At 40.4% G+C, this 26,204-nt stretch overlaps 2 protein-coding genes across 2 annotated transcripts in view; one reads left to right on the top strand and one right to left on the bottom strand.

The window, feature by feature from the left end:
- Positions 1–1,494: 1,494 nt before the first annotated feature.
- aig1 (androgen-induced 1 (H. sapiens)) lies at positions 1,495–22,568 on the bottom strand. The gene is made up of 6 exons (XM_062045035.1): positions 22,259–22,568; positions 12,705–12,860; positions 12,437–12,538; positions 3,166–3,281; positions 2,921–3,087; positions 1,495–2,853 (listed from the first exon to the last, which is right to left on the bottom strand). Exons 1-6 carry the CDS (start codon positions 22,397–22,399, stop codon positions 2,834–2,836), a joined length of 702 nt encoding a protein of 233 aa, XP_061901019.1. The 5' UTR covers positions 22,400–22,568; the 3' UTR covers positions 1,495–2,833.
- hivep2a (HIVEP zinc finger 2a) overlaps positions 22,005–26,204 on the top strand; it is a 141,789-nt gene continuing 137,589 nt past the window's right edge. Inside the window, exon 1 of the mRNA XM_062045033.1 lies at positions 22,005–22,124. The gene's annotated coding sequence lies outside the window, so the exon portion shown is untranslated. The remainder of the gene's footprint in view (positions 22,125–26,204) is intronic.

The following is a 26,204-nucleotide window of genomic DNA, read 5'->3' as shown; positions in this document are numbered from 1 at the left end:
TGCAACTGTGCAGTCGGTCTTTGGAGTTTTGACGACAGGTACGGCGCCAGAGTCTGTTGAAATAAAAAGTGTTTCTCGCCTTCCTGTCTGTAATTTTTTCTTAATAATGAGCTGGCAGCAGCCAGCGTCATCTCAGAAGACCCTCGGGTGCCGTGAATGTCAATCAAGTGACGTCATAGTGAAGATTTATGATCGCTCATTTTTAGGACTATTTTTTTAATGCCTGGCTGGCGATCGACTGACACACCGCCGCGATCGACCGGTAGCTCGCGATCGACCGGTAGCTCGCGATCGACGTAATGGGCACCCCTGCTGTAGAGCATCCAGAGTAGGACCACAAGACTGAGAAACAACTTCTTTCCGGAAGCTGTTAAGAATGCTGAACTCTGATGATGTGGATACCAGTCTCCACAAATAATACTTAACTTGTACTAATGTGCTGAACTCAGATTGTATTTGGTTTGGTTCGCAGTCATTATTTTTACATATATTTCCACTATAGAATCACACCTTATTCTAGTTTTCTATTATTCTATTTTATTTATAATATATTCCTATTAACCTGTCATTTATAACCCACTCTATTTAAATTATATTCTATTCAAATTATTATGTACATACTATTGTTCATGTGGTGCTTTTTGGGCTAAATCTGAGATTTCCATCCATTTTCTACCACTTGTCCCTTAGACTTCCGGTATTATATTCCATGCCATCTGATATGTGTCACGTGTGACAGAGTTCCTTGAATCATTTTGTGGTTAAATAAGGGCTCCAAAAACAAAATGACTACAATAATTGTGTGCATGCGGCGGAATAATTAGTATTTGTGTGTCGTTGCACTGAGGAAGGACACCACTTTTATTATTTTTGGTAAATGTCTCCCAAGTATGAGGTGAAGTCTCCTTAAGGTAGCGCATCGAGGGAAAGTCCAATTAGAGATGATAAAATGCTGAGAAAGTGTATAAATCAACATTGGTTTCATGCTCGCTCAAACGCTGCGACCATCATTAAGGATAATGATGGTGTCTTTGAACCTCCTTTTCGTGTACACTTCAAAGGAGCTGCATGACAGCATTTTCTCTATTAAAAATACGATTCCTTCCAATTAGAGTAATTTGATGGCAATATGAAGCATTAGTGTGGACAGTTATGTTTACTTATTTCTTGAACATATTGTTGCTCATTTGGACACACATAATGTGAATCTCCATTCAGCTTGTTATGCTTAGTAGTGCAGAGCAGAATATTTGAGTGTTTCAATGTGTCGCCTCAGAGCGGAGGGGAGGACATGCTTATGAACAAACGCTAATGAAGAGTGTCGTTGATTGAGGAATAAGTGTAATGTAAAATTATCACATTGTGAGAGAAAAGCAAAATAAAGCAGTCAAGTTTGAACTATTTGACTTCAAAAGCAGTGGAGTTAAGACACGAGGGTGGTAGTTTATGTCTGAAAATAAAGAAGGATCCAAAGATGACAACATACTTCACCTTGACTGAAAACAACTTAGTTTATTGATCACAGAGAGTTGATGTTGACCTGTTTTGATCCAATAAATATTGTTTATGTGCAGAGTTCATCAGCCTGTGGGTGTGTTTCTCCACGACCAAAAAGTAATATAATATACTTCAACAACCCCCAACCCAAAATAAAACATCAGTAGTAAGCTTCTCTGTCTGTATTATTCATTGTTTTTGTTGGTTTGCAAGCTTTTTAACATTCAAGTCATTGCATCATCACAGGGGGAAGAATTACAAGAATACTTGAAGAAATAACAACGATGGCAACCATGAACGACTTGTATGGAAAGCCCTCATCGAGGCCTTTCATGTGAGGTATGACTTGATGGGGTTTGTCCCAAAATATTTTTTGACACCTTGTAAACTTAGATGACATTTGACCTAAGACCACCCTAACCTCAAGGCTTTGACCTGTCAGGAGATGTGAAGACTACAAAGATATGTGAACAAATGAATGTTGCAGTCAATGGAATCCTATCATCAGTACACCTTGTACTTAGTTCCTGAGTGTGTGAATGTTGACAATGTGGTACCATTACAAATTGCATCCATTTTCTACCGCTAATCCCTCTCAGGGTAATGGGTGTGGCTGGAGCCTATGCCAGCTGCATTCGAGCGGAAGGCGGAGTACACCCTGGACTTACTGATATTGTACATTTGCCAGAAATAACCATCACATCATTTACCTTTTTTCCCCCTTTTTAAAGGAATATGCAACCACTCAAGTTAGCCTATCCCCGTCCGTTACATAGCCAAGATGGCGACTGTAGAGAGAGGTAAGTGTCCTATCACCGCACACTCACCATTTTCAGTGTTCGAAGTACAACATCCGGATACAGTGTACTGCTTTTTACCGTACTTCTAAGTGTGGACACTTACGCACGTGAAGGACTAAGTTTAAGTATCAAAGTGCACCAATTGAGGCACAGCACAGAGTATTCAATCTATAAAGTTAGAAAAGTTTGTAATGGTTATTTATGTTAAGTGCATAAGGACAGTAGAAGATTTGGGACAGTACTTCAATGACAGCATTCACACACTCAGAAACTTAATAGGCTACACAGTATACTAATTGAAGAGTACTGACAGAAGTCTTTCATTTGAGACACATCAATCTAATGCGTGTTTATAAAAGAGCCAACATCAGCAGCCATTTTGTTTGTTTACATGTCCCTCGTGTTAATGGATGAAGGTAAAAGGTAGCAATAACTTGCAGATCCACTGAGGTTTTCTTTGTGCTGTCCAGGTGGGCAGGGCGTGACCCCCCATCCTCATGTGTGCTGGCAAGGCCTAATGCGATGCCCAAGAGGGTTCACTCACCTTTGACTTTTCCTGGGAGGAAAAGAGGCAGGTTTGAGGGGGGCCACATGTCCATGCAGGTGTGTGTGGGCGTGCATACCTGTGTGCGGCTTGTACCAGACGTAGCTGTTGAGGATCTCTCCAAAGACGTAGAAAATGCAAAGAATCGCAGTAAGTGCACTGAAAAAGAGGGCGCGGGCCAGCGGCGTGATACGCTCGAGGATGGGGTACACCCAAACGCCTGTCACATGGTGGACCCAGCAAGTCCTGCAGGAGAACCATGGTTTCAGCAGGACCTGCACATTGCATGCAAACTGACATTTAAAATGTAAGTGGTGGTCCTACCAGAGGATGTACCCCACGCCGAAGGAGCACACGGCTGCCAGGCCACATGATCTATCTGGGTAGCGATGGTGTGTGGTCCGCATCTCGATGATGATAAAGGGCAGAACTGTAGTGTGCTGAGAGGAGGAAGAACACTTTTTACTAAGTTTCACTTTGTTCAGATGATGTAGAACAGAGGTGACCAAAGTGCACTAAATCTTTTTTTATTGTCCCTGGGCATATTGTAAAATGATTTATTATTAATGAGATCTATTAGATATTACTCCAATAATATTTGGACATTTTGGTTTCCAAACTTGTTCCAGCGAGGGTTGCATACCCAATAATTGAAGATAAAGATGCTGAAAGGTATCCAGCGAATGTCAGTCTATGCAAAGCTATTTACAAAACATCATAGCTTCGTGTCATTGATGAGAAAGCCAAATCGTGTCATATATAATCATGCATCTGATTAATAATTTATTGTATTTTTACAGTATGTCGAGGACCAATTAAAAAAGAAGCTTAGGATTTTGGAAATCTGCCACGCTGTACTACAACCCCTGGGAAAACGATGGAATCACCAGTCATGGAGGAGGTCCATTCTGGTGTTTAATTTTGTAAAAAAAAAAAAAAAAGAATAGAAATGACACAGAACTATAATAATTTAAAATGGCAACTTTCTGGCTTTAAGAAACACTAAAATAAATCAATACAATAAATTGTGGTAGTAAAGGTTTCATTTTTACGTTTGTAGATCAAGCATAGTGAAAAATATATGGAATCATAAACAAAACTAAAAACAAATATAAAAAACTAACAAAAACACTACAACACATCACTAGGAATGCAACGATTATAGATTTTAACAGTACAATTATAGTATGTGTCTGTGTTTCTTAAACTGTGGTATGCGAGCTTTATCCAGTGGTACGCCAAAGTATTAATTAACTCAAGGGTCCCCAAACTTCAGCCCGCGGATTGTTCCACGTTTACTATTTAACCATCAAATCTAGAACAATTTTTATTATGTTGGCACCTGATTCATGAGGGCAGCAGCGACTATTATTGACCACATGCCATTCTCAAAGACTAGGTGTACAGACTCATTATATAGGTACTAGATCAGACAACCTTCCTAATTTGTGGTCCAATTAATCAAAAAAACAACACAAATTGTTAAAATATGTGGTACAAAGGATTATAGGATTATAAATACCTGGGAGTACACATCGACAACAAGCTGAATGGGTCAAAACACGCTGAGGCACTCTACAAGAAGGGACAGAGCCTCTACTTCCTCAGGAGGCTAGGATCCTTCAACGTCTGTACAAAGATGATGAAGATGTTCTATGAGTCGGTGGTGGCGGGCGCCTTCTTGTACGCCGTGGCCTGCTGGGGCAGCGGGCTGAGAGCGAGGGACGCAAACAGACTGGACAAGTTGGTAGAGAAGGCCAGTAACGTGGTGGGAGTGGAGCTAAACTCTCTGGCGGTGGTGTCAGAGAGAAGGCTAGCAAAACTCCTAGCCATTATGGACAACACCTCCCACCCACTACACTCGGACCTTGCGGAGAGAATGAGCACGTTCAGTGAAAGGCTCAGACTCCCAAAATGCAACACGGAACGACACAGGAGGTCCTTCATACCGACAGCCATCAGACTGTATAATGCATATGTTCCTTGACTGCACTTAAATGTAGAGTAGATGTAGAATATATTTATATTATTTATATATTATATATATAATATATTATATTATTTATTATTATTATTGTCTATTGTGAGCGAACTGTGGTGCTGAATTTCCCCCAGGGATCAATAAGGTACTTTCTATTCTATTCTATACTAAAAAACACACAACTTGCCAACTGAACTATGTGGACATTATAAAAAAATTCAAATAATACCATACTTGATTAAAAAATACACGCATTTAAACCATTTATTAAGCCTGATGGGCATACTTGCCAACCTTGAGAGCTCCGAATTCAGGAGATGGGGGAGGGGGGTTTGGTGGTAGTATATTGTAGCGTCCCAAAAGAGTTAGTGCTGCAAGGGATTCTGGGTATTTGTTCTGTTGTGTTTATGTTGTGTTACGGTGCGGATGTTCTCCCGAAATGTGTTTGTCATTCTTGTTTGGTGTGGGTTCACAGTGTGGCGCATATTTGTAACAGTGTTAAAGTTTTTTAAACGGCCACCCTCAGTGTGACCTGTATGAATGTTGATCAAGTATGCCTTGCAGTCACTCATGTGTGTGTACAAACGGCATATATTAACTGCATATGTTATGTGACTGAGCCGGCACATTGTTTGAATGGAGGAAAAGCGAATGTGACGACAGGTTGTAGAGGACGCTAAAGACAGTGTCTTCAAGGCACACCCCCAATATTGTTGTCCGGGTGGAAATCGGGAGAAATTCGGGAGAATGGTGGCCCCGGGAGATTTTCGGGAGGTCCACTGAAATTCGGGAGTCTCCCGGGAAAATCGGGAGGGTTGGCAAGTATGCTGATGGGTAATATGCAAATCACTACACACTCAGACATGTTTGACACATTATAGCTACTTGAGGGACATTGATAGAAAATTGATAGACGGATGAATATTTCAGATTGATTACAAAACTTTTAATCTTTAATCTTTAATCTTAAGGAGGTCGTCAGGAAAGTAGGAATGATTCACATACTCTTAATATTCAATGTTTTATCATTTATACTTCATGTTGTAGTGATAGGGAACGTGTTGTTTAGTCTGTTTGCTAATGCTTGTTTTAACTCATGCTTTAACAATTTTAAGTGTCTCTGATCACATCCTGATAATATTCTAAATCAGACATCTTTTTTGGGGGGTAAAAAATAATTATGTGATGTGTTGCAAAAAAACACGTATACGTGTGTGCACACGTGTCCGTGTGTTGCACACACGTCCGTGTGTTGCACACACGCGGGTCCACATGACAGCGTAGTTGCGAGTTCCCCTGAAAATCAGGCTTTATTGCTGATTGTACTGACTTTTTAAATGTTTGGCAAACTTTCCTCTTCCGCCATTCTGTGTGAGAACATAGGTTGATTTTATCACACGCACTCTGACAGTTGAGCACGATAACACAATGAGTTAGAATAATAGGAAAGAAAGTTTTTTCCTTAAATTGTACATGTTACTGTACATTTCTTTATGCAGTTCTAAAGTGAAGTTAGTGTAGTGATTTATATATGGAATTTATTTTGATGCTTCATCTAATAACATTATATTTCTAATTACAGTACAGGCATTATATACAGTCTGCTGTCCCCTCCAAGGTTTCTCATTGTATCCCATTGGGTTGAGTTTTTTCTTGCCCTGATGTGGGATCCGAGCCGAGGATGTCATTGTGGCTTGTGCAGCCCTTTAAGACACTTGTGATTTAGGGCTAAAAAAAACTTTGATTGATTGATTGAAATGTAACAAACATTACATTATTAACATGAACATTAGTATTACAGATTCATGTGTAAATAAAGTAGATATTTGAGTATTTTTATTTTAAGAAAAAAAGGTGTAATGTAAAATATGTTACATTATTAGATAATACTGAATACAAATATATACAATTTCATGCAGTACATGTATTTTTTTGTTAAAACAAAGAGAACAAATACATTTAGTAAAGAAAATTGATGTACGTTATTCAGCCACATTATTTCCAGGCTTTTGCGAGCCACATAAAATGATGTGTGCGGGCCAGATGTGGCGGATTCTCGCTCATCTGCGCGGGCCGGACATTGGCTGGGGATTAGTGGGCAGCCTAGGACGGAGTGGGTGCTCTTGGTTGCTTTGTTGGGTCTGTGGTCTGTTCCTGTTTCTGACCATGCTGCCCACCACCACAGCAGACGATGGCATGAAGCACTGCAGAGGCCCCGGCAGTGTACAATATGTGGGTGTTAAAATTGTCTTTTTGTTTTGTTTTGTTGTTTGTCTGTGCATGGTGCAATCGTATGTCTGCCATCCATCCATTTTCTACCGCTTGTCCATCCCAGCTGCATACGTACGGAAGGCGGGGTACACCATGGACAAGTCCCCACCTCATCACAGGGCCAACACGGATACAACACAAAATGTGTTATTTATTTCTCATTTTTTGTTGTGTTTTAGTTTGTAGCTGTAAATATCAGCTCTGTGCTCTTTAATGTATTTTACATCCTTGTGTTCTTTGATATTTCCCTTTCGTTTTAATGTGTTTTTACCTTACCTAACTTTTTGTATCTGCACTGCAACCAAATAATTTCCCCATAGTGGGATAATCAAAATCAATCATATCCTATCCCAACTTTCCACTAACATAATTTAACTCACTTATGTCTCAGCTCTACTTTGGCGTGACAAGCTCGTCGGTGGTGATCCCGCAAACGTTGCATCATATTGGAGGTATTAGACCTTTTAGCCTTTAGCAGGCTTTGCAAATGGGTAAGTCAACGTTTTCAATGACTTCCTGGTCATTTTTAAAGTACCTGAAATGTTCCCACACTGCTGACATCAGCTTTTTTGGGGGTGAAAAATCCCCCCACTTTGTCCTGCTACCATTTTAAGCGAATGTAGCATGCTAGCGTGTCTCTCGATAGGTGTGTATAGGCTTGTGCACCGCTGGTGTAAGTTTTTTTGTTTACAGGCAGGTTGTGCCGAAAATTGTGCCAGCATAATGTCATACCAAGTGAGGGGGACTGACACACATGGTGTTATGGAGCCTTTGCGATTAAATACCCATGATGTATTAAATTACAGTTAATAAAGGGATCATAGTGAGGTAGGAACAAAATGTGTGAATACTCCTTTTTAACTGCAGACTAATGAACAGATGTAATATGATGCATGTTTAGAAAATAAAAATTTACAGGGTGATTTTCAAATTTTTTCATCAGAATTTAGTGTTTTTTACTCTGCTTGAACTCAAAACGAAAATGTTACTACCACAATTGATTTTTCTTGATTTCTTTTAGTGTTTCTCAAAGCCAGAACGTTGAAATTTTAAATTAAGTTTTGTGTCATGTCTTTTGTCTGCTTTTGTTCAACAAAATTAAACAACTAAATGAACATCCTCCAAGTCTGATGATTGCATCATTTTTTCCAGGTGTTGTAGTAGACCAAGATGAAGGAAAATGAAGATGGCTGCCATTGTTCAAAGAAGAATACGAGTGGTAAAATGTTGTACAGAAAAAAGTCAAAATAAAATTCTTTTTTTTTTCTTAATCAAACACAAGCTATCATTTTGTTGACTTTTTATATCCACTACGAACGCACGTTCCTGCATTCTTGTGTGCTTTTTAGTAAACAACTCCCCCGCAGAAACCTGACAAGGTCAGACTCGCAAGGGCAACTATGTCACTTTAGTGAGGGTGTGGGGGGCTAAAATGCTAGCTTCCCTTCCCTTAATTTGTGCGCACGCACGCACGCACGCACACTTTTTAGTCTGCTGGTTGTTTAAGTTTGTCTAGAGTGGACTTGTCACACTTGAGCGCTCAAAGTATAGAGAAGCTTCTAGGTCTTTCACTGTTGTCCCTCTCACCTTCATTACCCCCATCCCCCTTGATGTCTGCGGTTTGGCCCAGGCAGCCATCTTTTTGTCTTTGTGGAAAATCCCACCCACCCCTTGGCTGCAGGAGTAGTGATCGTTCCTGCGGTCTAGAGCAAAAACCGGGACATCACACTGACATAATGAACTCATGGGGCAGCTGAGTCACATGACAAAGGGAGGGGCCACCAGGTGCTGATATGGAGACTCTACAAAATATAATTCAGACAATTATATAATGGAACCTGCGTAATTGATTGGGTAAAAAATTCACATACAGAAACAATGGAAAAAGAAATAGTCTGTTCCAGCGTCTAATTGTGGCCACATATTAAGTATATTTTTAGGGCCATATTCTCCCGTTTGCGCTTAAGTGTTTTTTACGCAAAATATACATGTGTTTTTTGTACTTAGACACATACAGTCGTGGTCAAAAGTTTACATACACTTGTAAAAAACAATGTCATGGCTGTCTTGAGTTTCCAATCATTTCTACAACTCTTAGTTTTTTGTGATAGAGCAGTGGTTCTTAACCTTGTTGGAGGTACCGAACCCCATCAGTTTCATATGCGCATTCACCGAACCCTTCTTTAGTGAAAAATAAAATGTTTTTTTCTTTAATTTAATCTTTATCTATAAATATTAATCATGAAATTATGTTATTATTTTAAAGAAATACTAATAAAGATATATTTTTCAAACAGAAAGTTACAGGAATGTACACATAATCCCATGTTTACATCTCATTGTGCAACATGTGAATGTTTTAGTGGGAACTAAATGCAATATCTGAAAGGGTTACACATTATTTCCAAAGCAGGAACCCCACCCAGACATACAATACTAGTACACAGCTCATGAAAAACAATATTTTTTGTTATTGTCATTGTAAGTGGGCCAAAACACTTATATTAGAAAATAATCTCATGGAAATGACTGCTGTCATTTGATTAGAATAATAAAACATTTAACTTGTTATTTAGTCAGGTTTGGGACAGGTGTGCTGCAGGTGTGCTACAGTGCATGTGCACGTATGACGCCGCTCACATGTGCTCCACTGAAGGCTCAAGGAGTTTTTACGTTTGCTCACGTATATGGAAAATTAGAGGGAACATTGTTTGGGGGTATCCATAATACGTCGATAGGGAGAAGTTTTTATTTACACGATGAGTCAGGTGTGTCTTGACCTCCGCGGCGGAGGCTCCGCCGAACCCCTGAGGCCAACTCACCGTACCCCAGGGTTCGATCGAACCCAGGTTAAGAACCACTGTGATAGAGTGATTGGAGCACATACTTGTTGGTCACAAAACATATTCATGAAGTTTGGGTTTTCTATGAATTTATTATGGGTCTACTGAAAATGTGACCAAATCTGCTGGGTCAAAAGTATACATACAGCAATGTTAATATTTGGTTACATGTTCCTTGGCCTGTTTCACTGCAATAAGGCGCTTTTGGTAGCCATCCACAAGCTTCTGGTTAAATTTTTGACCATTCCTCATCATCTGACCACATAACTTTCCTCCAGAAGGTCTTATCTTTGTCCATGTGATGTCAGATGAACAATTACCTCCAAATTCTTCAGGACAACCTAAAATAATCAGCCCGGAGGTTGGGTCTTGGGCACAGTTGGGTGTTCCAACAGGACAATGACCCCAAACACACGTCAAAAGTAGTAAAGGAATGGCTAAATCCGGCTAGAATTAAGGTTTTAGAATGGCCTTCCCAAAGTCCTGACTTAAATGTGTGGACAATGCTGAAAAAACAAGTCCATGTCAGAAAACCAACAAATTTAGCTGAACTGCACCAATTTTGTCAAGAGGGAAGAGTGTTCAAAAATTCAACCAGAAGCTTGCCAGAAGCTTGTGGTTGGCTACCAAAAGCGCCTTATTGCAGTGAACCTTGCTAAGGTACATGTAACCAAATATTAACATTGCTGTATGTATACTTTTGACCCAGCAGATTTGGTAACATTTTCACTAGACCCATAATAAATTCATAAAAGAACCAAACTTTATGAATATTTTTTGTGACAAACAAGTATGTGCTCCAATCATTCTATCACAAAAAATAAGAGTTGTAGAAATTATTGGAAACTAAAGACAGCCTTGACATTATGTTCTTTACAAGTGTATGTAAACTTTTGACCACGACTGTATGTGTATCATAAACAAACATATGGCAGATGGAGTTTAACTCACATTTTGAAATCCATAAAAAAGATAAGACTTAAATATGAAAAGGCCGTATCAATCAAGCCAGTGTTTACATGTGTCGTCATGGTGATGTAGTGTGTGTGTGAATGCTACAACAGCATCTTCTTCCTAGCTGGATGTAACTCTGTAGATGAAACTTGATTTCTCTTGTGGATCAATAAAATGTGTCTTAGTCTAAGTTGTTATTATACCCACCCTGATGTGTTTAGTACAAATATTTGTGAAGTCGTGATGCGTCAAGATGGTGTGCATGTCTCATAAGTGTGTGTGCGTGTGTGCACGCAAGTCGGAGAGTCATTTTTTAACAGTTAATGTCAAACTGTCACTGTCAATCGAATAAATGTATTAAAATGTATAAATATTTCTGTTATTCTGCTTGCTACATTCTTGTTGATCAAATGTGTTCAGTATAGGGTTGTTGATGGTCACATCAACGTAGCATCTCCATCCAGCCATTTTCTACCGCTTGTCCCTTTTGGGGTTGCGGGGGTGCTGGAGCCTACCCCAACTGCAGTCTGGCATAAAGCAGGGTACACCCTGGACAAGTCGCCATCTCATCGCAGGGCCATGTAGCATCATAGACATTGATGATGTAGCATCATCATTTATTTTTAATAGTCACATAGTTCATTGATCACGGCCCAACCGAAATTGCATTTAACATCCCAGGATGTCCAAACGCAGCAGATATATGTGCAGTAGCCTTGTGTTTTATGCTGTGGTCGGGCACCCTTCTTCATCTGTTCTTAGCTTGAGACGCAGCCAGTATATGATGCCAGCATTTTGACTAGGGCTGGAACGATTCGTTGACTTAGTCTAGTGTTTCTTAAACACAGGGCAATAGTGTGTATGTCTGCACTGTGCCATTGTTGGGCAAGCCAAAATATCTGTTTCTTAACTGTGGTCTATACTGCTACTGTAATACACTTTTCCACCACTTGTAGCAGTAATGACAATATCAAACAAACATAAGAAGCCTGGAGCTAAAGTCATAGAAGTTTCTTCAGCCAAAAAAATTACGACATAATTGTGAATAAGCCTTACCTAAGCCTAAGGTTTATACGTCAAATTTTTTTGTTGTTGTGATTAACAGGTGGTCTCATATCATTTGACAAGTTTGTAAACTGTAACTATAGGTTAATAAACACACGCACAAAAACACACACGCACGCACGCACGTGGTGTTCTGGTTGTTTCTGTCCTTGGCGAGAGCGTCGAGGCAACCAGTTGCCTGTTCCATCACCTCCTGAAGAGCCGGAGCACACAAACACGTGCACACACACACACACACATGCTCGGTAGTAACAAGACACTAACACATATAGCAGGTTAAAGCTTTTTGTTCTGCATCAGTCATGTGATAGATACATCAGTCGTGTAATGCAGAGTCTAGGGCGTCAAAGATCAGATGAATAGCGAATAGTGTGTATGTCTGCTCTGTGCCACCACTTTGTGGTGGTAGTCTGCCTTAGGAAGTGTTGTTATTGTTGTTTGATTGCAAGCGTCTGTTGCCTATGGCAACAGAGTCACTCACCATGCCATGGTTGAGCCATTGAGGAATGAAGTTGTCGAGGAGTTTGGGGTAGACCAGCTCTCGGTCATACAGGTAGAGACTCCAGAAAGTGAACACTACAAACTGAAGGCACAAAAGAAAAAAGACGCTTACAAATAATATAAGAAGGAAGATACAGTAAATGATAATCAAGACAAGATCATTCACTGACATCCTATTTCAAGCTACTCTGTGTGTGTGTGTGTGTGTGTGTCCGTGTGTGTGTATGTGTGTGTGCCCATGTGCTTACCGCTCCAACAGGGAACGCCAGCACGGCCATCAACCAATCCCTGAGGCTAATCAGCTTCCTCAGCTGCCTTTCCTGCTCCCTATTTTCTCCTCCTTTTGTCAGTAGACTGGAGACATCGATCAGCACACACACAGCGAAAAACACCGCCTGGATCACCTGCAAGGTTGAAATATTAGAGACAGCTCTCTGGGTCATACAAGCACAATAAAAGCACATTTTCTTAAAGGAGAACTGCACTTTTTTGGGAATTTTACCTATCGTTCACAATCCTTATGAGAGACAAGAACACGTGTCTATTTTTTTAGGATTTTAAAGATGTTAAAAAACGCTTGCAAGATGCGGCTAATAAGAGTCACTCTTGTAGCCTTCAAAGCCCTATAAAACAACTTAAAAACCCTCTATGAACGTTTTATATACACGCTGCAAATCTATATATAATGTAGTATATGTACAATATGTATATGTATGTATGTATGTATATGTACACCAAATACACTATCATAACAATATGTAATATGTACAATATGTACCATATTTTGGTCATTTTATGTACAGCCGGAACTAATTATTTATTTCCGTTTCCATAGCAGCGTACCTCCGACTTCCTGCATTTGTTCCTAATCCGGAATCAAACGCGAGTGTGTTTTCTAATCATGGCAGACTTGGTATTAAACAACGAAGATTACTATTTTCAGACAAATGAGAATTCACAACCTTATCTTTTTTAAACTAAATATACAGAGGATCAACTGCTGCTTCTAGAAGAGGCTGAAACGTTGGAGCAGACAAAAGCAGAGAGAGTGCGACATGGTCACGCTGCAAATCTGGAACTTTGAGCCAAGCCATTCCAAATTAATGGATTGTTTACCCAAATCAACTGGACACATCCCCGGCCAGCAAACTCAAACGCGTTTCGTGCTGACGTAGAAGTTAGCTTATCTCTTTCCATAGTTAGCTTTTACTGCTAATCCCGTAGCACGCCCATGTGTTAGTACGATAGAAAAAGAGTTCCTCTGTGTTGGCTCTTGCATTAACAATGTCGCTACAGCTTGGTTATTATATAAATGAAGTATTGTTGACGGTTTTTGAATGCATTTTTAAAGGTAGAATGGATCGCTCCCGTTAGTTGCATTGCTAGCCACCAAGAACAAGTCGATTTACATATGTTAGAATGCGAAAAAAAACAACAACTTTTGTCTTCTTGTCTCTCGTAGGGATTGTGAACGATACGCAAAATTCCCAAAAAAGTGCAGTTCCCCTTTAAATTAAATCTCTCTGACACTAGCTCTCTTTAGACTGTACCTAATGAATTGACAGTTTAGGTTTCCTTTTAGTAATGATAATTTGTCTGGGATGGGGATGCAGAAAATGCACTTGCGTCTTCCTACTGGGAGTGTCAGGTGTCTCGCAGAAGCTAGAACATTTTAAACCATCCACAAATGCATGTAGTGTTATCCTACAGCAGGGGTCACCAACCTTTTCAAAACCAAGAGCTACTTCTTGGGTACTGATTAATGCGAAGGGCTACCAGTTTGATACACACTTAAATAAATTGCCAGAAATAGCCAATTTGCTCAATTTACCTTTAACTCTATGTTATTATTAATAATTAATGATATTTATCTTTGTGGAAACACTGATCATCTTAATGATTTCTCACAATAAATATATATAGAAACAGATAAATATCAATATAGTGTGTGTGTGACAATCATTGGTACTTTAATCTTAATCTAATGCAACACTTTATTTTTATATTTTCTCTAAGTGCACATTTTTTCAAATTGAACATTTTCAAATGATCACTTTTAAGACAGTCTTGTGAAATCACAATATCCCATTTTAACTAGCTAGCCACTAACATTTTTGAACAAATCATGAATTACTTTGCACCATGTTTGTACAAATAATAACTCATGTAAAATACAAAAGTCAGCTCTCAAATTTTTAAATAAATCATGTCACACTTTGAACTGGACACCAAATCTGTTATCTGTTTCTTTGTCAGTTAGTGAAGACCAAGTCTTTAAAATATTTTCTTGGATTTTAATTTTTTTTTTGAGTTTTGTCTCTCTTAGAATTAAAAATTTCGAGCAAAGCGAGACCAGCTTGCTAGTAAATAAATAACATTTAAAAAATAGAGGCAGCTCACTGGTAAGTGCTTGTCAAGTGTTTTGCTTTTTTCACTGTGCTTATCCCATTCTTGAAGGGATGTACCAATGCTGAATGTGGCTTCTGGATTTCACTCAAAAGACCAGACCGTAGTTACTTTTTTCCTTTTATTTTCCTTTAGTTTGCAACAGTTTTTCCAACGAAGAAACAGCTTCTTTTTTCTTCTTTAGTCTTTTTAGCAGTCTTTAGCAGTGTTAGTAGACTTTAGTAGACTTTAGTTTCTTTAGCTGTCATTAGCTGTTTTCAGTAGCCTTTAGCTTCTTTAGTAGGTGAAAAACCTTTAAGGACAAAACACCACAAGATTAACATGCTGTAAAAAATCAATCAATTATCAATCCCATAATTTACAATTATTAATTAGGCTATCAAACACTTAACAATTAAACAAGTGCAAGAAAATGGATTCATATTTTCCCTTTAAGTTAAAACAGATTTTAAATAAATTGTCTCAACATAAAAACACCAAGATACATATAAAATACATTTAACACCAGAAACACAATAGATAAATGCAGCAGAAAACCCAATATGCAAATACATAAATACCTAACCAATTAACCACCTATTTTAGATACATATTTAAAATCCCTATCCAATATAAATATATTATTAATTTAGAAGTGAAACACTCAATCTTAAACGCTGTCTACTGGTAGAAAAATACCCCTTTTCTATGCCCTCACTAGCAGCCAATGATCCAACACAGTTAAATCCAACACTTTAAATTGAGCGACTTCACCCTCCTGATGAAGCAAACTGCTCCAACATTTATCAAACTAAGCAAAGAATCACAACACTTCCTTACTAAACAACAGTTACACAAGCCACTGTGTGTATTTAGCCTCCAGACTAAGCACGCTACATGCACAGAACTCTCCCCCCCAATCTCACCAGCGCAACAGGTGCGCCACACCCACAAAGAGAAATAAAGTGCAATCTTACCGGCTGTCCGTTCAGCTTTTGGTTTTGGTACACTTTTGGCACAACTCTGTTTTATCTGTAATGAACCAAACCTTTCTCCACTCTGCACTGGCGTCTTTTGTACTCCTTGATTTGACACAGCTGTCTAATTACCGGGCTCACGCACCAGCAGACGAGACGGGAGCGTGCCGCGTTATACCTGCGCGTGAACATAAACTGATAATAATGCCGAATTATATACATTTCCTGGGGTTGCCTAGGTGAATAGGGATGTGGATGTGCTCTAAAATAAAATATAATTTTATTAAGTGGGGTTTGGCTGGTTGCCAAGCAGCCGCAGTTACGCGCTCGCGCATCAGCTGACGAGACAGCTGTTCGCCACTACAGTGCTGCTATTTGAGCTATTTTTAGAACAGGCCAGCGGGCGACTCATCTGGTCCTTACGGGCTACCTGGTGCCCGCGGGCACCGCGTTGGTGACCCCTGTCCTACAGTGAGTTAGCTTGCTGCTACACCCTTGATGACTTTCAATGAGCGCTGAGCTTGCGATTAGCCACTCCATCGTTCTTCAACACACACAATCAATACAGTTAGTAAGCGAATCAGGAAGCAACCGCATATGCATTTGGTGGTCAGCACAGCACACCCCTTACTGGCCACTTCATTAGGTAAACAATCTAATGAGATCCAGTACAAATGCTGTATAAAAAAGACAATCATTGAAATTACGTATATCATTAAAGGCCTACTGAAATTATTATTTTTTATTCAAACGGGGATAGCAGATCTTTTCTATGTGTCATACTTGATCATTTCACGATATTGCCATATTTTTGCTGAAAGGATTTAGTATAGAACAACGACGATAAATATCACAACTTTTGGTATCTGATAAAAAAAAGGCTTGCCCCTACCGGAAGTAGCGTGATGTAGTCAAATGAACATTTCCGCAAAGTTCCCTATTGTTTACAATGACGGCCGCCAGAAGTGAGAGCGATTCGGACCGAGAAAGCGATTATTTTCCCCATTAATTTGAGCGAGGATGAAAGATTTGTGGATGAGGAAAGTGCAAGTGAAGGACTAGTGGGGAGTGGAAGCGATTCAGATAGGGAAGATGCTGTGAGAGCCGGGGGTGACCTGATATTCAGTTGGGAATGACTACAACAGTAAATAAACACAAGACATATTTATACTCTATTAGCCACAACACAACCAGGCTTATATTTAATATGCCACAAATTAATCCCGCATAAAAACACCTAGGTGTTTGTTATGCTAGCTCCTAGCTACTAGCTCCAGCGGGTTATATGGACGGGATACCGTCCATATAACCCGCAAATACAATTCAAACACCTGCACAACACACACACTCACTCAGCCCAAAGGACCGTTCACCTAACCCAAGGTTCATAAAGCTTATATATTTAACCAAAGTTACGTACGTGACACGCACGTACGGGCAAGCGATCAAATGTTTGGAAGCACAGCTGCGTACTCACGGTATCCCGTCTGCGTCTGTGTATCCAAATCAAAGTCCTCCTGGTAAGAGTCTCAGTTGTCCGAGTTCTTCGATCTTTACTGCATCTTTCGGGAATGTAAACAATGAAACACCGGCTGTGTTGTGTTGCTGACTTCCCTCGCAAAATACTCCGCTTCGCAGCGACAACTTTCTTCTTTGCTTGCTCAGCTTCTTTCTCCATAATGCAATGAACAAATTGCAACAGATTCACCAACACAGATGTCCAGAATACTGTGGAATAATGAGATGAAAACAGAGCTATTTCGTATTGGCTTCAATCTGTTTCACTGGCTACGTCACGGGCATACGTCATCCTCCAAAGGCGTTTTCCAACCGGAAGTTTAGCGGTAAATTTAAAATTGCACTTTATACGTTAACCCGGCCGTATTGGCATGTGTTGCAATGTTAAGATTTCATCATGATATAAACTATCAGACTGCGCGGTCGGTAGTAGTGGGTTTCAGTAGGCCTTTAAACCAGTGTTTTTAAATCATTTTCTGTCATGCCCTCCTAGGTACAGGCAAGTTTTTCACCCTCCATGTATTTAAAATATTGACAACCTAATCATTGTATTTATCCGTCCACAAACTGTATGGGGGCACCATTATTCTGCATACAATCACCTCATTATCCCCAAAAAATTAATCAAACAAACCGTGATAATACATTACTAACTTAAAACCATTTTAAAGTTAAGTTTATCAACACAGTGTGTAACATTTAATTAAGCAAAAAATTAAACACCGCAAAAGACTTATTGGAATGTCCATTTTTATCAACACTTTTTCATTTGGCTTCACGCTGTCTGTTGTCAGTGTTTAAGCATACAACACACACCTGTCTTTCCTCATTGACTGTAACACCAAAAACTATGTACAGTATGCTCTTTTATTGCGATTTTGTCACTTATTTTCCTTGCCTCTTATGCCTCCTTCATTTTTATATTCATTCCTGGCAGAAATTTCTGCATATTTCTGCACACCATGTTCCTGTGTACTTCTTATGTGCACTGCTGCCACCTAGCTGAATGTTTGTGCATTGTTAAAGCATAAAGAAAGATTACTGTAATACTGAAAGTCCCTTTGCCTCTCATGCACCCCTTGACACACCAACTACAGTATGTGACAATAATTGGTTTAGCTTGTACAAGTGTGCCTTTGTTGTGGCTGGTAGTTCCATGTCTTTAAGTTTAAACTCTACAGATGTTAAAAGTGTGTTGGGGCCTCTGTTGTCAATAATTGAACACCTCATCTACAATAAGTAGCTCATGTACAAAATAGACTGCAGACGTTTCTCACAACGGAAAAAGTTCTAGGAAAAACATCATCTTAGGCTTCTAACCTAGGGGACGGCGTGGCGCAGCTGGGAGAGTGGTCGTGCCAGCAACCTGAGGGTTCCTGGTTCGATCCCTAGCTTCTACCAACATAGTCACGTCCGTTGTGTCCTTGAGCAAGACACCTCACCCTTGCTGCTGATGGGTCGTGGTTAAGGCCTTGCATGGCAGCTTGTGTGACTGTGTGTGTGAATGGGTGAATGTGGAAATAGTGTTAAAGCGCTTTGAGTACCTTGAAGTAGGGCTGGGCGATATATCGATATACTCGATATATCGCGGGTTTGTCTTTGTGCGATATAGAAAATGACTATATCGTGATATTCGAGTATACGTTCTCACGCAGTTGCTTTTAGCTGCGGGCATTACACCACAGGCTCTTCTCACTCTTTGTTGTCTCTCCTTCTCGCAGTGACGTAAAACAAGCGCACCTTCTTACATACGTCACATACGTATACGACTTCGCGGAGCAGAGAGGTAGCGGCATGGGCAACGTTAGCTGTGGTCCGAGTGGCAATACGAGAGAAAGAAGGTGCGAATCTGGTAACAAGTGAAGGAAAAATTAATTCCCAAGAAAAACAGCAGGGGATCCATCGTCTGGCGGTGGTTTGGCTTCAAGTGGGAATATGTCGAACAGACAACCGTAATTTGTCAAGTGTGGGGCAAAAGTATTGCTACAAAAAGTAGCACCACTGCTAATATGTAGCATCATTTGAAAAGTCACCTGCTAGAGAATGAAAAGTGATTACTCCGCATGTCAACATCTCCGTTCGGTGCCACACCAACAAAATGCAGAGGCAACCATTTCGACATCAACACTGTATGAAAAAAAGTCAACAACAGAAGGAGATAACGTCCGCAGTAACCTACCACATAGCGAAGGACATACAGTATTTGATTTCCTATTATGCAGCTCATTTTTTTTTGACAGTTATTGAAATATCTTGTGTGACATCATGCACAAAAGTGCACTTTATTTGTTTTAAACTATTGTAGTGGCATTCTGTACAAAAAGTGCACTTTAAAGGCCTACTGAAACCCACTACTACCGACCACGCAGTCTGATAGTTTATATATCAATGACGAAATCTTAACATTGCAACACATGCCAATACGGCCGGGTTAGATTAGTAAAGTGCAATTTTAAATTTCCCGCGAAATATCCTGCTGAAAACGTCTCGGTATGATGACGTCTGCGCATGACGTCACGGATTGTAGCGGACATTTTGGGACAGCATTGTGGCCAGCTATTAAATCGTCTGTTTTCATCGCAAAATTCCACAGTATTCTGGACATCTGTGTTGGTGAATATTTTGCAATTTGTTTAATGAACAATGGAGATAGCAAAGAAGAAAGCTTTAGGTGGGAAGCGGTGTAATAGCGGCCGGCTGCAGCAACACAAACACGTAGCCGGTGTTTCATTGTTTACATTCCCGAAAGATGACAGTCAAGCTTTACCATTGGCCTGTGGAGAACTGGGACAACAGATACTCTTACCAGGAGGACTTTGAGTTGGATACGCGGTACCGTGAGTACGCACCTGCGGCCTCCAAACATTTGATCGCTTGCACGTATGTGCGTGCCGCTATGTGCATGTCACGTACGTAACTTTGGGGAAATATATGTGCTGTATGAACTTTGTGGAGGTGAACGGTACTTTGGGCTGTGGGATTGAGTGTGTTGTGCGGGTGTTTGATTTGTATTGGCGGATTATATGGACGGGAGGGGGGAGGTGTTTGTTATGCGGGATTAATTTGTGGCATATTAAATATAAGCCTGCTTGTGTTGTGGCTAATAGAGAATATATATGTCTTGTGTTTATTTACTGTTTTAGTCATTCCCAGCTGAATATCAGGTCCCACCCGCCTCTCACAGCATCTTCCCTATCTGAATCGCTTCCACTGACCTCTAGTCGTTCACTCTCACTTTCCTCATCCACAAATCTTTCATCCTCGCTCAAATTAATGGGGAAATCGTCCCTTTCTCGGTCCGAATCGCTCTCGCTGCTGGTGGCCATGATTGTAAACAATGTGCAGATGTGAGGAGCTCCACAACTTGTGACGTCACGCTACTTCCGGTACAGGCAAGGCTTTTTTATCAGCGACCAAAAGTTGCGAACTTTATCGTCGATGTTCTCTACTAAATCCTTTCAGCAAAAATATGGCAATGTCGCGAAATGATCAAGTATGACACACAGAATGGACCTGCTATCCCCGTTTAAATAAGAAGATCGCATTTCAGTAGGCCTTTAATTCAGTGGTGTTTTGATATGTCATCTTAGTGACATCATGCACAAAAGGGCACTCATAGCTTGTTTTAAAATGTCTCTGACAATCTTGCACTTTCTGTTTTGGAAATGACATGAATGTTTGTGCCACTGCTTAATAACTGTTTAATAAATACAGTTTTGGTCAATTGACTTAGTTGTGATTTCCCTCTCTGCATGAAAGTTTTAAAATGAGCATATATTAATGCAGTATGAACAAGAACGTTTTAATGTAAACACATAGAATCATCATACTGGTGTGATTATATGCATCAAGTGTTCATTCAAGGCTAAGGCAAAATATCGAGATATATATCGTGACATGGTCTAAAAATATTGAGATATTAAAAAAAGGCCATATCGCCCAGCCCTACCTTGAACGTGACATGGCCTAAAAATATCGAGATATTAAAAAAAGGCCATATCGCCCGGCCCTACCTTGAAGGTAGAAAAGCGTTATACAAGTACAACCCATTTACCATTTAACCTGTCAACAGTCATGGATGTCATTGCTAGCCAGTATAGAAGTCAGATATCTGTGAAGTGAAGTGAAGTGAATTATATTTATATAGCGCTTTTCTCTAGTGACTCAAAGCGCTTTTACATAGTGAAACCCAATACCTAAATTACATTTAAACCAGTGTGGGTGGCACTGGGAGCAGGTGGGTAAAGTGTCTTGCCCAAGGACACAACGGCAGTGACTAGGATGGTGGAAGCGGGGATTGAACCTGGAACCCTCAAGTTGCTGGCACGGCCACTCTACCAACCGAGCTATATCGCCCCAATAGCTTTAGTAAAGGGTTAAACAATAGGTGTCTTGTTGCTGTGTTATCCTTGTGTTAGCCGGCCTGTGAATGCTTGTCCTGTATTACTTGCTCATCAAGGATAGGAGCTGTGTTTCACAATAAATGTCATTATGCAGTATTTATCTAACTTAATGCATGTTGGCTTCTACTAGCTGTTACATTGATTTGCTATATGTGCTTTATATGTATATCTATGTTTATAAGGATCACAGTGCCAGACAGTAAATTGCACAAAGAAGAAGAAGAGGAAGAAAAGGTAGAAGAGGAAGAAGAAGAAGGGTAGCTAGCATGCTAAGATAGCTGGCTAGCTCCATGGCGTCAGAGTGAAGTGGGCGGCGCGTTGGTGACATTCTGACCGACAACACCTGCTCGTGTTCGGCTGACTAACGCCCCAATTGTGGCCGAAGGTATGCAACAACAAGCTTATTTTGGTCATTTGTAAACAACGTAAACAGTTACGCGGGACACAAAGATAAGTTTCATTTATGACACCACAGCAGAGTGACACCAATTAGCTTAACAAGCTAGCTAGTAGCCTCACCAGGTCGATGAAGGTGAGGAACTTCCAGCTGCCTCCGTAGGTTTGGTGAGCCGGCATGTCCAGAGCCTTGTAGTGGCACAGGATGGAGAAGTAGGACAGCAGTATGGTCATACGAAGAACCTGTGAGGGAATGAGCGCCATGATGCTCCCTTTTAGCCCGCCTTTTCCCTTAAATCCCAGTTTTTCTTTGCTGCTCACTGCGTCGGATTATTTTTAAAGAGAGGACTTGGTGGAGGATTTCCTCTTTTCTTGGCTTTAACCGACCCCCGGTACCCCCTGTGTCTGCCTCCTGCCCCCCTCCAGTGTGCCGTCTGCTTCCGTGTTGTGACGATGATGATGCTTGGGGGAGGGAGCTTCATCTTAAATATCACACTTTGCATGTTCTCCCCGTGACTGCGTGGGTTCCCTCCGGGTACTCCGGCCTCCTCCCACCTCCAAAGACATGCACCTGGGGATAGGTTGATTGGCAACACTAAATAGGCCCTAGTGTGTGAATGTGAGTGTGAATGTTGTCTGTTTATCTGTGTTGGCCCTGCGATGAGGTGGCGACTTGTCCAGGGTGTACCCCGCCTTCCGCCCGAATGCAGCTGAGATAGGCTCCAGCACCCCCCCGCCACCCCAAAAGGGGACAAGCTGTAAGACATTGCTTAATATTACACCAATATAGCCATCCAGGGATCTGTCTATTTATCAGTAACAATTTTGTCTAAACCAGTATTTGTCAACCTTTTTTGAGCCAAGGCAAATTTTTTTCATTGAAAAAATGCGGCGGCACACCACCAGCAGAAAACATAACAAAAATTAAACTCAGTAGCCGATATTGACAATAAAAAGTCGTTCTCACAAGTGTTGGATATGAATTCAAACCATAACCAACCATGCATCACTATAGCTCTTGTCTCAAAGTACTGTAACGACCTGTCACATCACGCCGTGAATTGTTTGGAGTATTTTGGTGTCTTCCTGTGTGTTGTGTTTCAGTTCTTGTCTTGCGCTCCTATTTTGGTGGCTTTTGCTGTTTTGTTGGTTTCATGTCTTTCTTGAGCGCTATTCCCCGCACCTGCTTTGTTTTAGCAATCAAGGCTATTTAAGTTGCCGCTATCCTTCTTTGCAGGGACATTGTTGATTGTCATGTCATGTTCGGATGTACTTTGTGGACGCCGTCTGCTCCACATGCTGTAAGTCTTTGCTGTCGTCCAGCATTCTATTTTTGTTTACTTTTCAACCAGTTCAGTTTTAGTTTCATTTTGCATAGCCTTCCCTAAGCTTCAATGCTTTTTCTTAGCGGCACTCGCCTTTTGTTTATTTTTGGTTTAAGCATTAGATACCTTTTGATCTGCACACTGTCATCTGCATATTGTGATCACGACAAACCATGTTCCCGACATCTACAAAGCAATTAGCTTTTTGCTGCCACCTACTGATATGGAAGAGTATAACATGGTTACTCTGCCGAGCTCTAGACAGCACCGACACTCAACACCGGCACATATTCAGATTATTATTACTGGTTTGCAAAAAATATTATTAACCCAAATAGGTAAAATTACATATTCTCCCACGGCACACCAGACTGTATCTCACGGCACACTAGTGTGCCGCAGCACAGTGGTTGAAAAACACTGGTCCAAACAGTGGGCAGCACGGTGGAACAGGGGTTAGTGCATGTGCGTCACAATACGAAGGTCCTGGTTTCGAGTTTCTGTGTGGGGTTTGCATGTTCTCCCCGTGACTGCGTTGGTTCCCTCCCGGTACTCTGGCTTCCTCCCACCTCCAAAGACATGCACCAGGGGATAGGTTGATTGTAAGGCTGCAGCTAACGATTACTTTTCTATCGATTAATCTATGGATTATTTTTTTCGATTAATCGGTTAATCTATGGATTATTTTTTTCGATTCATCTATAGATTATTTTTCCTTTTACCGATTATTTTTTATTTTATTTTATTTAAAATGAAGATGAAAAAATAAAAGTAGGCCAGTTTTTTCAAAAGGCATGGCTTTTATTTACAAAAAAAAAAGTATGGCCACTCACTCAACATTGACAACAACATGACAAAATATTCTGTAACAATGCAAACATTTAAAACTTTTAACATTTAACAAAATTAAAAGTATCTTATTTGCTTTTTAATGTGCAAATATAAAAGTAAACATCCAGTGCAAATCTTAATATTCTGCAATAGTATAAGCATTTCAAAAGTAAAAGTATTGCTTATTTTGCTTTAAAATGTGCAAAAATAAAGATAAACATCCAATACAAAAAAGTGCAAAACGAAATATTCTGCAACAGTGTAAACATTTCAACAAAAGTGAAAGTATTGCTTATTTGCTAAAATGTGCAAAAAATAAAGATAAACATCCAATACAAAAAAGTGCCAATCTAAATATTCTGGAGCACTGTAAACATTAAGTATTGCTTTTAAAATGTGCAAAATAAACATCCAGTCCAACACAGTACACAATAACCAATTCTACTCATTCCAGTGAGTGACTAACAGTTGTAATGAAGAAAGGTTAGCATGTCTACTTGCTTTGCTTCTTTTCTTGTTTACAATATTCCCAGCAGCTGAAAATAGGCGCTCAGAAGGGGTCGATGTGGCTGGAACTGAGAGGTAATTAGCCTTCATCTCAAACCAGGACTGCGAGCGAGCTGAGCTGCAGTTTAAGTTTCTAGTAGGTCAACGGGCTCATAGTGATGTTACTAGTAGTTGACTGGGAGGTGTTTATTATCATTTGGGGAGAGTCCGCTGCCTGATGCTCACCTGCTAAACACCTATCTGCTCGACGCTGAAGCGCTGACTACATGCGCTATGAATACGCACTGCTGATTGGCTGATAATGCTTCGTGTGTAGCAATCAGATGGTTGTGTGGGTGGGACAATGCTGCGTGCTGAGACAGAGGCAGAGGAGCAAAGCAACTTGTTAAGACTTTAGCAGCTAAAGTTAGCTTTAGCTTAAAAACTCGTTCGGTACACCCCCGTACCGAACCGAAAGCCCCGTACCGAAACGGTTCAATACAAAACACATACCGTTACACCCCTAGCAGATACAAATGACACATTCATGTTTTTGTGTAATGATGACAACGTATGCTAACGCGGACGATTGTCTAGTTGATGGTTGATGGTTTTCTTTTCAAATGTTCGTTCATAGCCGTTGTGCTGCTATGATAGGCCATTTCCGCTCGGCACAGTGTGCATACAACAACATTATTAGGCTGTGTATTGAAATACTCCCACACTTTTGACGACTTTTGGCGTGCGTTTTTCCCCTCGCTCACACAGTCTGCTTTGCGCTCCGCCATGACGGTAGTGTGACGTAAATATGCGACGCGTCGACGCACAAAAACGGCGTCGACGTATTTACGTAACCGATGACGTCGACTACGTCGACGCGTCGTTTCAGCCTTAGTTGATTGCCAACCCTAAATTGGCCCTAGTGTGTGAATGTGAGTGTGAGTGTTGCCCTGCGATGAGGTGGTGACTTGTACCCCGCCTACCGCCCGAATGCAGCTGAGATAGGCTCCAGCACCCCCCGTGACCCTTAAAGGGACACGAAAATGAATGGATGGCAGTTTTTTTTTTATTGGCGCAGGACACATTTTAAAGTATTTTAAAGTAAACGATCGCAGATTAGAACATTACACAAAAACCAAAGAAAGAAAGAAAGTGCTACTGGTCCAAATTTTCTGAAAATGGGACTTGAAGACCAAAACAGTCTTACAGTAAAAGGTCTGATGATTTGCATGCGCCCTGTCATGATGAACATGTCGACAAATTCCTTGCAAGATATGTACGTTTTTGAAAGTGCTGAAGCCCTCAAAAATGTTTTAGTTGGCGAGATATTATTAGTAGAAGAAATTGAATACCTCAAGTGGGTTAAAGATGACGTATTACACTAATTAACCTACAGTATGAAACACATCTAAGATGTGGAGTTTTTG

The sequence above is a fragment of the Entelurus aequoreus genome, linkage group LG04, assembly GCF_033978785.1.
Source record: "Entelurus aequoreus isolate RoL-2023_Sb linkage group LG04, RoL_Eaeq_v1.1, whole genome shotgun sequence".
Lineage (NCBI taxonomy): Eukaryota > Metazoa > Chordata > Actinopteri > Syngnathiformes > Syngnathidae > Entelurus > Entelurus aequoreus.
This window is presented reverse-complemented; position numbering and strand designations above follow the sequence as displayed.

Excerpts from the sequence above, each read along its gene's own strand:
- aig1 (XM_062045035.1), bottom strand. The coding sequence starts at position 22,399 with ATGGCGCTCATTCCCTCACAGGTTCTTCGTATGACCATACTGCTGTCC. Across the intron at positions 12,539-12,704 it reads TGGCGTTCCCTGTTGGAGCG|TTTGTAGTGTTCACTTTCTG; the intron begins GTAAGCACATGG and ends TTGTGCCTTCAG. Across the intron at positions 2,854-2,920 it reads CTGGTACAAGCCGCACACAG|GAAAAGTCAAAGGTGAGTGA; the intron begins GTATGCACGCCC and ends TTTTCCTCCCAG.